The 18,052-nt window shown below is 44.8% G+C and overlaps 1 protein-coding gene across 8 annotated transcripts in view; it reads right to left on the bottom strand.

Moving 5' to 3' along the window:
• ARMC2 (armadillo repeat containing 2) overlaps window positions 1-18,052 on the bottom strand; it is a 135,299-nt gene that overhangs the window by 28,738 nt on the left and 88,509 nt on the right. For 6 of the 8 annotated variants that reach the window (XM_039237431.1, XM_039237428.1, XM_039237426.1 and 3 more), the window contains 5 exons: window positions 16,944-17,259; window positions 9,370-9,492; window positions 8,970-9,083; window positions 6,249-6,381; window positions 5,549-5,709 (listed from right to left, as the gene is read on the bottom strand). In XM_039237431.1, coding sequence (XP_039093362.1) covers window positions 5,549-5,709; window positions 6,249-6,381; window positions 8,970-9,083; window positions 9,370-9,492; window positions 16,944-17,259 — 847 coding nt within the window. Of the gene's footprint in view, window positions 1-5,548; window positions 5,710-6,248; window positions 6,382-8,969; window positions 9,084-9,369; window positions 9,493-16,943; window positions 17,260-18,052 lie in introns of those variants that run through there. The other 2 variants (XM_039237433.1, XM_039237432.1) reach the window with 2 other exon arrangements.

Below are 18,052 nucleotides of genomic sequence, written 5' to 3'. Positions count from 1 at the left end.
AAAAATTAAAAAAAAAAAAAAAAAAAAGAACCTCAAGTGAGTCCATGTATAATGTCGAAAAGCACTAGTTAAAAAAAAAAAAAAAAAAAAAAAGGCAAAATTACAACCTCAATTTGCTTCTTATTCCAAGGGCACCCTGACTTCTGTAAACACTGAAAGTATATCCAACCAAAATAGGAAGATAAACGGCCGCTGAGGTTTCTGTGCCAATATTTTTGCTTGTTTATAGTGGGTCTCACCCCCCAGGTTAAGGGCTTTAGGAAAACGGACTGGCCTGCCGGTCAGAAGACTGGCTCTTCCACCTCCTAGGTCTGCGGCTGAGGCAGACATCGTTAAGTGGTAACCACTAAGCCCTAAAATGACCACAAATATTGCTACTTACATGACTTTTTCATAAGGCCAGTTAAAATCCTATTATCAAATGCTTCATTACTGTTTACATCAAATTTTCTGCACTGAGTATTTTCGTGTATCCTGTGTACCTTGGCACTGCTGGTGTTAGTAGTTAGATAAGGAATCCCAGTTTGTACCTCCCCCTCCTCTCCTCCAACCAAGAGGACAGCTATGCAGCTCAGAGATAAGTTCTGGACAGACACAAACACTTCAGCAAGGCACTCCCTGTGAGGCACTCCCGGCCCCTGTAGGCAAACCTGGACCTCCCCACCCACCAGCTCACCAGGGCCTTGAAGAGAGGAGATGGCTTTCTGGGCCTTCAAAGCCCTTATTGGGCTACTTGCAGACAAGAGAAGCCTGAGAGACGGAGAGCTTTCAGATTTCTCCATCCTCTTCCTGCCTACGGTTTTCCAGGTTTTCTGAGCACAAACTCCTGTCAGACAATGAATTCTCTTCTTTAATGCCCTTCTTTTGAAAGAGACTTAGGGCTGCCGGCTGCCCAGGCACTTGGCAGTTCCTTCCTCTGCACAGGCTTTGGTTGGATTTAGTGGGTTTAGCAAATCTCTATTTGCGTGTTTTAGGGGTTTTTTCAATCTAACGTCAAGACTGTGTTACTTTTCTTGAGGTCTGGCCTATGATTAGTTACTCCACACTCGAACCCTATTAATTTTAAGTTGGTTTAGACAAGATAACAAAAGTGGCCAAACAGCTACAGGTAAGCAAAAAGCAGTCTAAAGTTTGAAAGTAAATACAGCAAATGCATAAGAAAGTGCCCTACGACACTAGGTATTAAATTTTGTAATGGGTAGTCTTTGCAGTAAGAATAGCAGAGGCAAATTCAAGAACAATTTATATCTATGATTTTCAAACCCTTGACTGTGACCTAAAAGACGTGTGACGTGATACACACGTCAGGACTATACATTATGACTTACATATTTATTTACAATTAACAACCATTTCACAATAGAATACTTAGTCTTTCTGCATGTAATATATTCTAGTATTTTCTTTCTTTGCTACCACTTTATTTTTTTAAAGATGTTGCACACAGGGTGAAAAGCATTGATTCTGATAACCAATCATTCTTAAGCTTCTAATGCTAATTAGAAGCTTCTCATACTAATAGTAATACTAATTACTTCTAATACTAGAATTTAAGGGACAGTTTTTAGAAAGGTGTAGAAAGGAGTAAAGAACTCAAAATAATACATTTCTCAGTCATCATTAGATCATGATCTTTGTTGTAGTTTAAGTATCCTGCTTCCCCTTTAATGTGATCCTTTAACTTGAACTCTGGACCTCACTCTATGTCTGGTCTCATAACCTGGATGCTAAGTTGCACATACTTTAGGATGAACATAAAATAACCTGTGTTCTTCACGTTAATAATAAACTGCACACACTGATCACCAGTTACCAGCTCTTTTGGGAGAAGCTCATGGTAGAATGGTATGCCAGACTAGTGTGCATCACTGAAGATAAACATCAAGACAAACACACTACTGATGAATTTATAAAAAGTGACCACAATACATCAGAATATTTTACACAACATTCTTTTTAAGCTACTTTCCAAAAAGAACATCAACATCCCAATGTCCTAACCATGTTGAGGACTATTACTTTCTTTTTTTGTTGTTCCTCAGTCACCCATCAAAAAAAAAAAAAAAAAAAGTTGGCTAACTTCTATTACTATACGAATTAACTGCCTGGTCATTATTTCTAAAAACAGTGCATACTTCAGTGTGGGGCTTTGTCATTTAATAGCTCATCCTGTTTTCAAAATGGTCAGCTTTTTAGCTATCTTTGTGAAATAATTGGAATGCAAGTACACTCTCACTCACCTTTCCATATAAATTGCTGTGTCCCAGCTGGTCAGACATAGCTACAGCCCTGTCAGAGGTAAGGGTCTGAGGCTAGTAGTGCACAGGGAAAAACCAGGGAAGAGCCCAGTCCTCAGAATTTGTAAGGAGGGCCTCATGATCACGTGAGAAATCCATGACACACTGTGACTCCCTGATCAAATGTGTTTATTTTTGCTATCCATGCCACAGCCTCCTTCCATGGTTTAGGGTGAGGATTTAGAAAGTTAGCCAATCAGGGTGCCTGAGTGGCTCAGTCTGTTAAACATCTGTCTCTTGATCTTGGCTCAGGTCATGATCTTCTGGCTCTGGGGACCCGGGCCCCGCATTTGGCTCTGTACTGACAGAATAGAGCCTGCTCAGGATTCTCTCTCTCCTTCTCTCTCTGCCCCTCCCCTGCTCACGCTCACGCTGTCTCTCTCTCACTCTCTTTCTCTCTTTCTCTCTCTCTCTCTCACACACACACACACACACACACGGTAAATAAACTTAAAAAGGAAAGAAAGCCAACCTACAGGCATCTATCAAGGATCTACTTGGTATGAGGCAATATGGTTTCCCTTAGGCTCAGTTGGAGTGGGGAAACAAGATAAAAGTTACAAAACAGTAACACAGGAGAAGTTACGAGTTCATGATAGCTATTTAAGAAGTACAGATTTCTTATGACTCAACTGTGGGCTTGAAAAGGTGTGGGAGAAGGGTCTGCACAGGGACGAGCAGCACCTGGCTAGGCAGGTAAGGGATAGGCACATGCAAAGGCTCAGAGGTTGGGGAAGCACAAGGAGAAGCTTGACCTGGTTCTAAGAGAAGGCTAAGGGAGGGGCTACTAGAATGAAAAACTGCACTCTGCTGAGAAGCTGGCTGTGCCCACATCGGGTTCCAGGGGGCTGGCCCTTATGTGGGGCGCCTGGGTGGCTCGGTCAAGCATTCGACTTTGGCTCAGGTCATGATCTCGTGGGTTCGTGAGTTCAGCCCCGTGTGGGCTCTGTGCTGACAGCTCAGAGCCTAGAAACTGCTTCAGATTCTGTGTCTACGTCTCTCTCTGCCCCTCCCCTGCACTCTCTCTTTCTCAAAAATGAATAAACTTCAAAATATAATTTTTTAATTAAAAAAAATTCAAAGGGGCCCATATGCAACATGGCCTCACCATTTTCTTATTTAAGGTTGACCACCCTGGACCTACGTGCTGAAGGAAGCCACAGGCAGGCTGTGGTGCAGGGAGCTGATGCACCCCAAGGGAGGGATTCAGCAAACCATCCACACCTCTTCCCCAAATGAGAGACACATAGAAAGGTCGTGTGTCGTGTGACACATAGAAAGCCAACAACAGAGGACGTGCATGCTGAAGGCAGCAGTAAGAAGCCTTGAGAGAGTGGAAGCCATGACCGAGCAGGAGCCTCCGGGGACATTTTGCATCACAGCAGAGGCCGAGCAGATGATGGCCTACCACTGAAGGGGTCACTCAGGGCCTCTGGGTTTCATCTGGAACCACCTTCCAGGTCCTGAGAGCCCCTCCAGCAGGCTTAGGGCAATGTGCTCATTTCCTGGCTTCCTCCTTCCCTATGCATCCTTTCCTAAACTCCTTCATTGCCCATGTGGGGATGGTCAAGCCCCGGCTGCAGAGCAAATTCACCTGTGGAACTTTGAAAAAAAATGCAGACAACTAGCCTCACCCCAGAGCTCCTAAATGAGCATTTCCGGGGATGGGGCCAGGATGAGTAAGTGCTTTTAAATTCCACACCTGATTCCAATGTTCTGCCCACCTTGAGAACAGAATTAAGGCAAGTTGAGCACGGCACTCTGCTCCTGGCAACCTGAGAAAGCTTAGCGTTCACAGAGCAAACGGTGAACCTCAAGGATTTAAAATCATGTTCTTTTTTTCTTATTCCTACACCCACAAAATTATATTTACTTGGAAAGAGCAAATTTCACATCGACCTAACAGTCCTGATTCTTCCAAATAACCTCTGGTTCTGAGTTCCTGTTTAATAACATTGTTATAACAGTTTTCAAAGCACTTTCACAGCCCTGATTTGAGGACTTGTGTGTCCGGCACTGTGTATCAGCTCTCTGTACAATGTCTTCTCCTTTATCATTCTAACAACTCTGCAAAGTAGCCAATTGTCCCTAGCTTACAGATGAAAAAATACCAGTTCAGGGAGGTTAAGCCCAACATTAAAAACTTATATGTGACAAAAGCAAGGACTTAAACTCAGAACTGTCTGCCTAAGGGCCATGTGGTCTTTCCCTTATACGCTCAGATGCTTAGTTGATCCTCACTAGGCCCTGGACCAGGGCAAGGGTTATCATGTCCCCATCTCAGAAATGAAAAGACAGGTCCTGAAATTCTCTTGTCGAATCACACCACGAGAGAACACCAGCATTGGAATTGGCTTCTGAGTCACAACACAGTGGCTGGACAATGGTACAGACATGACCTCCATTTTGGGAAAAAGGATTATTGAAAAATTCATTTACTTATTCAAATCATTGTTTTTAGACCTAACTCCAGAATGAGAAAAATTCCCCTAAAAAACCTTTTTTTTTTTTTTAATGTAAGAAACTATCCTCTTTCCTTTGGTTTGTATCAGTGATTTCTTCCCTTTCAGTGGTCTGAACCCCACTGCAATGTCAAATAGTTTCACAGACTCTGCTCCACATGATAATTAATATAGCTACTAATTAAAATGTACAGATCCATTAAAACCATGACTTAATCGAGAGTAGCTTTTAGCCATATTTTATCAATTCCAACAATGTTATATATTTTTAAACAACAGCAATAATTTGTGCTGAGATCTGGTACTTAGGCAGTTTATAAAGAAATGCAAAAAAGGGGGGAAAAAGTGGATCAGAAGATACTTAACAGAAGACCATGGGGGAGGGGAAGGGGAAAAAATAATTACAGGGAAGGAGGAAGGCAAACCATAAGAGACTCAAATACTGAGAACAAACTGAGGGTTGACAGGGGTGGGGGAGAGGGGAAAATGGGTGATGGGCATGGAGGAGAGCACTTATTGGGATGAGCACTGGGTGTTGTACGGAAACCAATTTAACAATAAACTATATTTAAAAAAAGAAGAAGAAAAGCAAAAACCACAGAAGAAATCATGACAGTATGCAGTGAGGTAGAGTCCTTGTGTCCCCACTGTAAATAACATTCTGCATCTTCCCAGATATTTCCAAACTTACACAGCTACTCCAACACATACTAATCTTTACCCATGCTGGTCACAGAAAAGATTTCTCCTACTCTGATAAAACTCATGACTCACAGTCTGGAGTCTTACCTAAAAATGATGGCAGCAGGACTAACAGCGTGTTGGTGTCTTCATCTCCAAAACATGATGAAGCATTGGTAATATTTTCACTGAAGTTCCATAAAGTTTTGCAAACCAAGCAGGCCAGCTGCCAGTCGGTGGGACCAAAATGTCTTAAACAATCTACCAACCTGAGTCAATGAAAGTCAGATTAAGAAGTTATTAGAGGGGAGCCTGAGTGGCTCAATCGGTTAAGCTTCGGACTCTTGGTTTCAGCTCAGGTCATGATCTCAGGGTGCAGAATTTGCTTGGGATTCTCTCTCTCTCCCTCGGTCTCCGCCCCTTCCCCACTGGAGCTGTCTCTGTCCCTCTCAAAATAAATAAACTTAGAAAATTTTGTTTAAGTTATTGGTCAGAGTCTCTTTAATTTTTTGTATTTTTAGCCTAGTGATGATGATCCTGTATTCTTTAATATGTATTATATGTAATTCAGTGATTATTTTTTTAACATTTCGCATCTATAAACTTAAGTAGCTACAAGGTAGCAATAACCTACTTCTGAATTGTTTTAAGGGGCCAGTGGCACCTAAATTCCCTCTTCAGCCATAGCTTGGCAGTTCCAAATGCTGAAATACCTCCACTCCAGAAGAGTGACGAGAGGGGCCCAAGCTCCCTGGGAAACTATTCCCTCTGAAATCTGAGAGTCGGGACTCCATGCCTTGAAACTTACTTTTTAATGCCACCTCCTTCTTTTAGAATGACACGCTTGTCTTTATCCACAGTGAGATTTAGGAGAACACCACAGGCAGAAAAGCAAATATCCTGATGCTTAGCATCCAGCAGGGCGATCATGAACTTGTGTACTGGGAGGGCAGAGAACAAATGTGGACCAATAAAGCTCAGGGTTCCCAGCTGTACCTTAGTTTATAAATGGCAAAGGGGGAAATGGGGAGTGGCTTGAAAAACCGGAAACTCAGCTAAGGGACTTAATCCATTCTTTCGAAGGCTTTACTCATGCCCAGCTGTGGGTTTCCCAACATCCACTGCATCTAGAACCTGCACCCCAGCCCTTAGGTCCTTGGTACCCCAGTAGTGGTGTATCTGACCCAGGCAGCAGCTCCCTCTTCAGGGCAATGATATAGTCCCTTACAGTTGCTGGGGGCGGGGCGGGGGGGCGGGGGGGGGGGGGGGGAGGGGGGGGGGGGAATCACAAATTCCAACCAACCACACAGGTGACATTCATCTCTAACATCTGATTCTTCTCAAGGGCACTTTTGAACCTTTGCAGCAATTTTCTTTAAATACACAACCCCAGGGGCGCCTGGGAGGCTCAGTCAGTTAAGCATCCGACTTGGGCACAGGTCATGAGCTCGCGGTTCCTGAGTTCAAGCTCTGCATCAGGATGTCAGTGCAGAGCCTGCTTCAGACCCTCTGTCCCTGTCTCTCTCTGCCCCTCTCCCCGCTGGTGTTCTCTCTTTCTCTCTCTCTCTCAAAAAAAAAAAAATTCTTTCAAAAAATTAAATACAGAACCCCAAGGGAGAGTAGGCTCCTGTTGAGATTTTCTCTAAAGTCTTCTAGGACTTGTAAAAGAAGAATTGCTCAGATGGCTGGAAACCGGTCTGTAGCAAGGCAGGACTTCCGGGGAGGGGGGGGGCAGCTCAAATCAAGACAGGCTCCCCACCTCTAGGAACCATTTTCCCTTACTTCTAGGAAATGGAACTATCTGTTCTGTTTTCTTATACCCCCAGCAGGGGTTGGGCAATGGGTTGGGGAAAGTTGGATAAAGTGTGTGTTCTGCCTCCTCTCTGCCACCTGAGAGGTGGCCATCTTGTTCTGACTTTGGTCTCATTGATGAGTCAGACACATACATGTGTGTGTTTAAGAGTCTAAAGAATGTGCACCAAATGTTAACAGTTATCTCTGGGGGAGTGAGATGATGGGTGACCGTTTGCTGCTGCTACTTTTTCCCCCTAATAGCTGTACTACCTAAATTTGCTATCATGGATAATTAGGAACTTTTAGGTATTATACTTACATGAAATATTTGAGACGTATAGAGGATGGTTATCTTGTGTACCTGGCACCCAGCTTAAGAAATAAAATGTTACAGGAGTGCCTGTGTGGCTCAGTCAGTTTAGCATCTGACTTTTTTTTTTTTTTTTAATGTTTATTTTTGAGAGACAGAGAGGCAGAGCATGAGCAGGGGGGGAACACAGAGAAAGGGAGACACAGAATGTGAAGCCGGCCCCAGGCTCTGAGCTGTCAGCACAGAGCCCAACCCAGGTTCTGAACTCATGAACTGCAAGATCATGACCTGAGCCAGAACAGGAGCCAAAGCTGAGGCCTAATGAACTGAGCCACCCAGGTACCCCTGGACATTTTTCTAAGTTTATTTATTTATTTAGAGAGGAAGAGCATGAGTGGGGGAGGGAGGCGGAAGGGCAGAGAGAGAGAGAATCCCAAGCAGGCTGTCAGCACAGAGTGGGACTCGGGGCTCTATTCCACAAACCCATGAGACGGTGACCTGAGCCGAAATCAAGAGTCAGATGCTTAACTGACGGAGCCCCCCAGGCACCCGAAGTGACTGACTCTTGATTTCACCTCAGGTCATGCTCTCGTGGTTCTTGGAATTAAGCCCTGAGTCAGGTTCCTCAGATGGCAGCACAGAACCTGCTTGGAATTCTCTGTCTCCCTCTCTCTTCCCCTCCCCACCTCAAAATAAAAAAATAAACTTAAAAAAAAAGTTACAGATCCAGTTTTATATCTTCGGGCCTCCCTTCCCCTCCAAAGGTGACTTCTGTCTTAAATATGGAGTTTATAATTTCCAAATGCCATTTGTACCTTTATACCATTACTATACAAGTACATTACATAAACAATACGCGAGATTGTTATGCATGTTCTAAAACCTATATTAATGGCATTATTCTGTATATACCTCGAATCCCTAGCTGTTTTGCTCCTGTATTACATGGTTGAGGCTGATCTATGTTGATCCATAAACCTCTAATTCACTTATTTTAATTGGTGTAGAACTTTTTGTTGCATGAACATATCATAATGTATTCACACTTGGGTTTTTTCCATTTGTTGCTATTACAAGTAGGGTTATAATGGACATTCTAGTACTTGAAGGGGAATGGCTCCTGAGTCCATTCTCATGGACAGTAATGATGACTATAAATTATTTGTTTCCCTTACACACACACACACACACACACACACCCCTCTCAGAAGTCGGAGGACCACGCACAAGGGAGAGAGGAACCCTGAGAACACGGGCTTGAGCCATCCTGGCACACTGAGTGGAGAACCTTCCATACAGATAGAACAGCATGTAAAGCACTGCTCATCCCAACGCGGAAACAAGTATCACACCATCGTGACCCAAGCTCTAGTACTGCTTAGCTGTTAAGTGCATGTTGAGGAACACTGAGTATCATTAACTCACCGTTTTTCTGCACAATGAAATCACAGATGTCGTGGTCCTGGGAGAGATTTCCAAAAACACGCACAGCCTCAAGGATTCCATCCATGTTATTACTCACAAGGAGCTTTATGAGCACTGGGTTTGGGGACCAGAGAAATAAAACCAGTGAATTTAAGTTTTCATTTAAAGGCTATTATGCTCCAGTATCTCACTAAATACCGATAACTCAAAAATCCAAAGTGGTGATAAAATACAAACTATAGGAGACTTAAGCAAGAACTCGGACACTAATTTTTCCCCATATTCCAATTTCTTAGAATTAATCAGCTTCTTTGATTTAATGAATGCCACCAGGTCTGTGTTTAGCTGATAAAGTCAAAATGTTAAACATTCATCTACCCAAATGCAACACTGAACTTACATTCAGCAATATATAGCTTTTTGTCTTGAATTATGGAATTCTTCACTTGGTAGTAAGACAAGTTGTTGATTGCGGCTGTAGTATTGATCACCAGCTCCTCGCAATCCTCAATTGACTTGTATTCTGAAACATGGTGAGGAAAAGGGTATCAAACACTCATTCCAGGGGCAGAAACAATGACATCCTTCCTGTAGCAACAGCAGCCCCAGGGACAAGCCGCTGTCCCAGGCAAGGACTGTGCAAAGGCACTGTCCACCGCTTTATTTCCCGGAACTCTTCCTGCATGGAAATGCATCAAACGCAGGGGGCCACTCTGGCCAGGTTTCAGAACACACTAAGCTCAGTCCCTCCAGCCAGGGAGTCCGGACAAATTAGGCTGATCTAGGCCCTGTGTTAGTGGTGAAGTGAAGGCAGCACACCAGCGAGCCGAGCTTCTCTCACCCCTACCTATATGCCATGTTCCTGAGCTCTCCGGGGGCTCCACCCCACAGGTCTGTTCCCCACACTGAATGTGTGCTCAACAGAACGATCCTTAGCGCAAACTCTTCCATAACTCCTATCGGTGCTGCCCTCCATACATGCAGACTCCGATCACTTCTCACCTCCTCCACTACCTCCTAGCCCATCCCTCACCTCTTAACTGGCTATTCTTCTTCCAGCTCCTTCCCTGAATCCATCCTTAACACCATGATTCTTAACAGTAAGTCAGCTAAGGTCACTTGTCTTGCGTGGGCATCAGGCCCTACCTGGGCAGCCCTAGTCTTGACGTCCTCTGGCCTCATTTGCTGTTCCAGCCCCCAGGTCCCCAGTGCCAACCACACTGGTCTTGCTGCCTTTTTTTTTTTTTTTCTTCAAACATATCAGCATGATCCTGCCTGAATCTATGCTGCTGCTACTCCCTCTGTCTAAAATATGCTGTTTCCAGTTATCCACTTGGTTCACTCCTCACATCCTCCATGCTCTTGGTTAGACGTCACCTTATTGAGCACACATTCCTTACTCACCCTATATAAAACAGCACCCATTATTCTCTTCCCCTTACCTTTCTTTAAAAAAATTTTTTTAATGTTTATTTTTGAGAGAGAGAAAGGGAGGGAGACAGAGCATGAGTGGGGAAGGGACAGAGAGAGGGAGACACAGAATCTGAAGCAGGCTCCAGGCTCCCAGCTGTCAGCGCAGAGCCCCACATGGGGCTTGAACTCATGAACCATGAGATCATGACCTGAGTTGAAGTTGAACACCCAGCCGACTGAGCCACCCAGGCACCCCTTCCCTTACCCTACTGTCATCTTCTCCATCACACATATAGTCACCTGACCTGTTAGATGTTATGTTTGTCTTCTAGGCCTAAAATGGAAGCTCCACCAGACTAGGGATGTGTCTATTGTAGTCACTGTTGTGTTCCCAGCACCTAGAACAGAGCCTGGCACATAGGGGTGCTCAATAAATAACTGCTGGGTGCAAGAACGCATGAAGCAATGAACTCTTTACTTAGCACATAAGGCCCTGAGTCATTTTGGCCCTGCCTTCACTCAGCCTCCAGACTCCTTTCCTGGCAGATGCAGAAATGCCAGTTAGGAGGACTGGTTCCTGCTACCCCCACACTGACGACACTAGACCTTGGGCAATGCTTGAGAATCTGTTGTTTTTTTGTCTTTTGCTTGGTAGGACAATTCATTAGCATGCCCAGAAAAAAAAAAAGGAGGGGGGGTGGGGGGAGGATACCTCTTATGTATCACCACCTTCTGTAGGACCACACATTTGGCCAGAAGGAATAGGGACTGGCATCTAGGGCAAGAGGGTAGGCACTCACAGCTGCGAGGCATCTATCATGAACAGCACCAAGCACTTTTTGTGCGTTTAGCCCCACAAACATAAGTGGTTCATAACGCTTTAAATGCACGTACAAGCATTTGAACCCACAATAGTTCATACTCAAAAGGTGCATCTGTCTCAGTCAGCTCAGGCCGCCACAACACCACCACAGATTTGGGGCTTAAATAACAGAAATCTATTTTTTCATAGTTTTGGAGGTTGGAAGTCTGGGATCAGGATGCCAGTATGGTTGGGTTCTAGTGAGAACGCTTCCCAGCTTGCAGATGGCCGCCTTCTTGCTGTGTCCTCACTTGGTGGAGAGAGAGCAAGAGCAAGCTCTCTGGTGTCTCTTCTTACAAGGTCACTAATCCCATCACGAGGACCCTACCTATATGACCTCGTCTATACCTAATTATCTCCCAAAGGCTCTATCTCCAAATACCATCATACTGAGGACTAGGGCTTCAGCATATGAACCTGGGGGTTGGGGGATACAATTCAGTTCATATTACCCTCTGAAGATCCCATTTTACATAGGAGACCACTGAGGCTGGTAGGAGTTAAATACCTTGCCTGACTTCATAGAATATACATCTGAATCTGGTCTGACTCATCCATTCTGCCCTTTCCATAGTGTCTTCCTGAGTGCCCACTGGAGCTGACTGGGGCAATAATTTGCTGCCAAAGGGCACGAGAGAACCACAACAGCCCTCTGTAGCTGGTGTGAGAAAGTCTAGAATTTGGAAAGGGCACGAGAGAACCACAACAGCCCTCTGTAGCTGGTGTGAGAAAGTCTAGAATTTGGAGCTTGCCACTAAGGTAGAAAATCTCTAAATCTGGGAGTTTCCTGAAAGGATTAGTCCTTATTAGAAACATTTGTGGGGGAGCCACCTGGGTGGCTCAGTTGGTTAAGTGTCCAACTTCAACTCAGGTCATGATCTTGTGGTTCATCAGATGGAGGCCCACGTTTGGCTCTGTACTGACAGCTTAGAGCCTGGAGGCTACTTCAGGTTCTGTGTCTCCCTCTCTCTGCCCTGCCCTCACCTAGTACTCTGTCTCTCAAAAATAAACATTCAAAAATTGCTTTTTAATAAACAAATAAAATAAATATAAAAAGGAATATTTTTTTAATTTTAGAAGACCCTCTGCAATGAGACTGGCCTCAAGAGACAAGTCCTGGGGTTCTGTCTCTCAGGCCTCATGTCCCGTGCACACCTTGCAGCTGGCACCTGTCGTCAGCTTCTTGTCTGCACACCTGACATTCCTGCACCATGTGCTCTGAGCTCCTCGAAAGCAGGTACTACATTTTTTTAAAAGGTTATTTATTTTGAGAGAGACAGAGGGAGTGAGCAGGGCAGGGTCAGAGAGAGAAAAGAACAGAGGATCCCAAGCAGGCTCTGCACTGACAGCAGAGAGCCCAATGGGGGGCTCAGACTCACAAACTGTGAGATCATGACCTGAGCTGAAGTCAGATGCTCAACCAACTGAGCCACCCCGGGGCCCAACATTTTTTTAAACCTTATTACGTGCTGAATGTTTGTGTACCTCTCCAAATTCATAGGTAGAAGCCCCCACCCCCAATGTGACTGAATTTGGAGATAGGGCCTGTGAGGAGGAGATAAAGGTAAAATGAGGTCATCAGGATGGGGATCCTCATCCAATAGGCGGATGCCCTTACAAGAAGAGGCAGGTAGCATCTAGAAGCCAGAAAGAGCATCTTCACCAGATACCGACCCTGTGGGCTCCTGGACCTTGAGCTTCCAGCCTACAGAACCAAGATAAGATAGATTTCTGTTGTTTAAGCCACCCAGTCTGTGGTGGTGTGTTATGGGAACCCTGAGCAGATGAAGATAAACTTCTCTGAGCACATGGCATAGAAGGGATTATGCAGTAAGGACTCAATAATGGATCTACATGAATAGCAGGGGGTGAAGTTCAAAGCATACCCCCAAACATCATTTTCATCAGGTATTAAAGTTTCTTCTACAATGAGTAAATCTTTCACAGAGTCTGGTAAGTGGTAGCTAAGTTGATCACTCTGGATGGCACTTAATTTCTCCGTACACTAGTAGGCAGGGGTGCCTGTGGGAAATGACAAGGCCTATAAAAGTAGAAGGCGGTGCCAGAGACTGATATGCTTCCTCCTCGAATTCATGTGTTGAAGCCCTTTGTAACTGTATTTGGAACTACAGCTTTTAAGGGGGGATTAAGATTAAGTGAGACCATAAGGTGGATTCCTTATCCAATAAGGCCGGTAGCCTTATAAGAAGAAGAAGAAAGGGGCACCTGGGTGGCTCAGTCAGTTAAGCATCCAACTTTGGCTCAGATCATGATCTCATGGTTCCTAAGTTCGAGCCCCGCGTGAAGCCTGGAGACTGCTTCAGATTCTGCATCTTCCTCTCTCTCCGACCCTCCCCACTCATGCTCTGTCTCTGTCTCTCTCTCAAAAATAAACATTAAAAAATAATAAATAAAAGAAGAGGAAGGGAGAGAGAGCACATGCTCTCTGAGCGCACATAGCCAGGAAAGGCTGTGCAAGGAAGGACATAGAGAGAAGGCAGCCATCCTCAAGCCAGGAAGAGAGACCTTACCAGGACCTAACCCTGATGTCACTCTCATCTCAGACTCCCAGCCTCCAGATCTGGGAAGGAAGCAAATCTGCTATTTAAGTCACCCGGTCTACACTGTTTTGTTATGGCAGCCCCAGCAGATGAAGATGGGTGTTGGTACCAGGACAAGTACCTCAAAGTGAGGCAGCAGCTTTGGAAGTGGGGAGTTGGAACAGGGGCTGGAGGAGCCTGAGGTGCATATTAGCAATATGAAATGTTAAAGATGATTCTGGTGAGGGCTCAGAAAGAAAAGAGGAGAGCTGGAGAGAAAATCCCATCCTTTTTTTTTTTTTTTTAAATGTTTTATTTATTTTTGAGAGAGGGAGAGAGACAGCGCAAGCAGGGGAGGGTCAGAGAGAGAGGGAGACACAGAATCTGAAACAGGCTCCAGGCTCTGAGCTGTCAGCACAGAGCCCGACGCGGGACTCGAACCCATGAACCGTGAGATCATGACCTGAGCCGAAGTCGGACCCTCAACCGACTGAGCCACCCAGGCGCCCCATCCATCTTTTTTTTTTTTTTAAGTTTTATTTATGTAAGTAATCTCTATACTAGTGTGGGGCTTGAACTCATGATCCCAAGATCAAGAGTCACATGCTCCACCGACTGAGCCAGCCAGGCAGCCCACAGCTTCCATCTTCTTAGAGAACACATCAACAATCGTGAACAGAATGTCAGTAGAAATGTGGACATAAAGGCCATTCTGGTGAAGCCTCAGATGGAAATGAGGAACAGGTTACTAGAAATTACAAGGAAAGGTGACCCTTGTTGTAAGGTGGCAAAGAACGTGGCTGAACTGTGTTTATTTTCTAGTGTTTGGGGAAAGATAGGACTTGGAAACAACAATATTGGATATTCAGCTGATATCTGTAAGGAAAGCACTTAAGAAGGGGCATTTAATGTCAGGCTTCTCCAGACATGACAGTAAGCTGTGATGAGAGAGAGATGAATTGAAGAAAGAATTGTTAAGCAGAAAGAATTCGAATTTAAAAATCTGGAAATTTCTCAGCCTATCCACATGACAAAAAGTGAGAAAGCATATGCTGGAGAGAACCCAGTGTGCATTTGGACTCTCATTCAATAAAGAGCTTCTGGGATTATATGAGCAGCAACACTGGCAGTTTGAACCAAACAGGACTGAGACAGGACAAAATGAAGGAAGGCTATCAGACTCCTTGGATGTGACAAGACAGGAAGAGAGAGCTTCTAGGGTGTGAATGTGCCTTTCTCTTCAAAGAGGGTTGAAATGCCCCCAAAGGTGAATCAGAGATCACCAAGGCCACTGCCTCTGTTTCAACAGGCCAGGTCCCTTCACCCCAAAGCCCTGAGGAGGAAACCAGTCTGCAGAGCCCTGACACCCTGACTGACAGAGATGTGGATGCAGGACCATTTCCACAGTGGGTCTGGAAAGCAAAGCACGAAACCCAAAAGGATTATTTTCAGTCTTAAAATATGATGTAATTTGCCTTGCTAGGTTTTATTTTTGTTATTTTTTAAATATTTTTTAAGTTTATTTATTTATTTTTGAAAGAGAGACAGAGCCCATGCAAGTGGGGGAGGAGGGCAGAGGGGGAGAGAGAGAGAGAGAGAGAGAGAGAGAGAGAGAATCCCAAGCAGGCTCCTTACCTTCAGCAGGGAGCCTGAGGCGGGGCTGGAACCCACACACCATGAGATCATGACCTGAGCTGAAACCAAGAGTCACACTTAACTGACTGAGCCACCCAGGCTGTTTTAGACTTGCTTGGGAACTGCCACCTTTTCCTTTTTCCCTATTTCTCCCTTTGCCTGTCTATCCTATGCCTGTCCCACCAGTATGTTTCAGAAGCATCTAACATGCCCGGTTTTACAAGTTCACAGAAGGAGAGGAATTCTTCCCCAGGATGTATCATATCTTGAGTCTCACCATATCTGACTTAGATAATATTTAAATGAGATGTTGGACCTTAGAGTTGAGGCTGGAATGAGTTAAAACTTTTGGGGCTATTGAGATGGAATGAATGTATTTTGCATGAGAAAAGGACATGAATTTTGGGCAGGGCGCCAGGAGCAGAATACTATTGACTGAATTGCAGCCCCTCCCCCAAATTCATATGCTGAAACTCTAACCTCCAATGTGATTGTATGTGGAGATAGGGATTTTAGGAGGTAAAGTTAAATGAGGTTGTATAGGTGGACTCCTTATCTGATAGGATTGGTGGTCTTATAAGGAAGGAAGGAGGGAGGGAGAGGGGGAGAGAGAGAGAGAGAGAGAGATTGAGATCATTCCCTTTCTTGAGTGCACACTCTGAGGAAATGCCCTGTGAAGACAGAGTGACAACATAGCTGTCTGTGAGCCAGGAGGCGAGTTCTCATCTGGGACCCAATTGGCAAGGCCCCTTGACCTTGGGCTTCCAACCTCCAGAACCATGAGAAACAAATTTCTGTATTTAAGCCACACAGTCTGTGGTGTTTTGTTATGGAAGAGTGAGATGGCTAATAATGGGGGGAAATGGGACACAAATGACTGGGGGCCATAATTACAGATAATGTGAAAGATAAAATAAATTATAGATAACCTGAGAAATAAAAATATAAATAAACTTTAATCACATGGACTAACCCAGGAAAAATTAAGGATTTAAACTCTTTGTGGTTAGTATGGCCAATTGTTGATAATTTGATTGGTATACTTTTTAAAGTATTATTTTAAAAAGAGAGAGAGCACAAGCAAGGGAGAGGGAGAGAGAGAGAGAGAGAGAGAGAGAGAATCCCATGCAGACTACATGCTCAGAGCTGAGTCTGACATGGGGCTCCATCTCATGACCCTAGGATCATGACCTGAGCAGACATCAAGAGTTGGAAGCTCAAAGAACTGAGCCACCCAGGTGCCTCCACTATAGTTTAAAACAAACAAATAAACTAAAAGGTAAAATTTGCATACCATACAATTCACCCTTTTCAGGTGTGCAATTCAATGGGATTTAATAACAATTTTTTACTTTTTCTTTTTGTGTATATTTTTTAAATCTGTATTACCTTTCAGGTAGTTCTGCACAGAGGAATTTTCCTTCCTGCAGCTGAGAAGGCACATTAAAGCCAGCCAGTGGTGCCACTAAACCCTTCCGGGCACCCAAGCCGCAGAACTGTCCCCGCTGCTGGGAGCAGCCTTACCTAGCGTGGCGAGGAGCAGGCCCACGGCGCGCGGGTTGGCGGCCAGCGCCGGGCCGATGCCAGGGTGGATGGCTAGGTTGGCCAGCACCCGGGTCAGCTTGATGAGCACGTCCTCCGCCTGGGCCCGCGGCCTCTGCGCCTTGGGCTGCTGGGCTCCTCCCGCCTGCTCCTCGGTGCACAGGTCCAGTCTGTAGAACGTATGGAATAATGACAGCAAGGTCGGGATGCTCCCTCTCTCTTTGGAAAACTGTTCACGAGCCTGGTTGTTTTTCGCTGTCAGGTTGCCAAGAATAAAGACAATACGGACGACTAAATCCTACAATCAATGGAAGACAATTACAAGTGCATAGGGGCTGGGACAAGTTGTTGGAAAGAGTACAGTATTTAATTTATTCACGACTTAATTAATAGCAAAATGGAACACATCTGGCTTCTACTAACTTGTCTAGTATTTGAGTCCCGAGATTGGTGCAAATTGACAGAGGAGATTAAAAGCATTTGGCAACAATGAAAGAACACTAACTGATTGATGCTATTAGCAAGGGCTATTAACTTCAGATCCTTCATCTGAAATTCTGGCTGGTCTTTTTTTTTTTTTTTTTTTTAATCCCCCAGAGAACAATTAGTTGAGTGGGATAGGATTACTGATAATGTGTTATGTAAATCTAAGTATTGACACTAACAGGTTTCTTGAGCGGGCAAATCTTTTCCTAAAAGTTCACCTCCTGCAGAAGCATTGTGTTTCTAAAAATCGGTGTTCTGCACAATGGCTAATCAGATTGTGTTACAGCAGGCTTTCCTGACCTGGGCTCCACTGACATCTGGGGCAGGATAATCTTTGCTGTTGGGGGGCTGTGTTTAGCAGCAGTATTCCTGGCCCCTACTACTAGGTGCCAATAGCACCTCCCCAGATGCCACAACCATAATGGCTTAAATGTCCCCTGGGGGCAAAATCAGCCCCAGTTGAGAATCACTATGTTATATAAATCAGCCACGTGAAAGCAGTCCTTGTGATGAGGGAGCATAAGGCAAACTGGTGGCCAAGCACAATCTAGCATTACCCTCCCTTCCCCCCCCCCAGGGGGATGTGTGTGGCGTTCCTCAGGCAT

The sequence above is a fragment of the Hyaena hyaena genome, unplaced genomic scaffold (genome assembly GCF_003009895.1).
Source record: "Hyaena hyaena isolate Hyena2069 unplaced genomic scaffold, ASM300989v1 scaffold_123, whole genome shotgun sequence".
In the NCBI taxonomy this organism is placed as follows: domain Eukaryota; kingdom Metazoa; phylum Chordata; class Mammalia; order Carnivora; family Hyaenidae; genus Hyaena; species Hyaena hyaena.
Note: the sequence above shows the minus strand (reverse complement) of the source record. Positions and strands in the feature narration are given on the sequence as shown.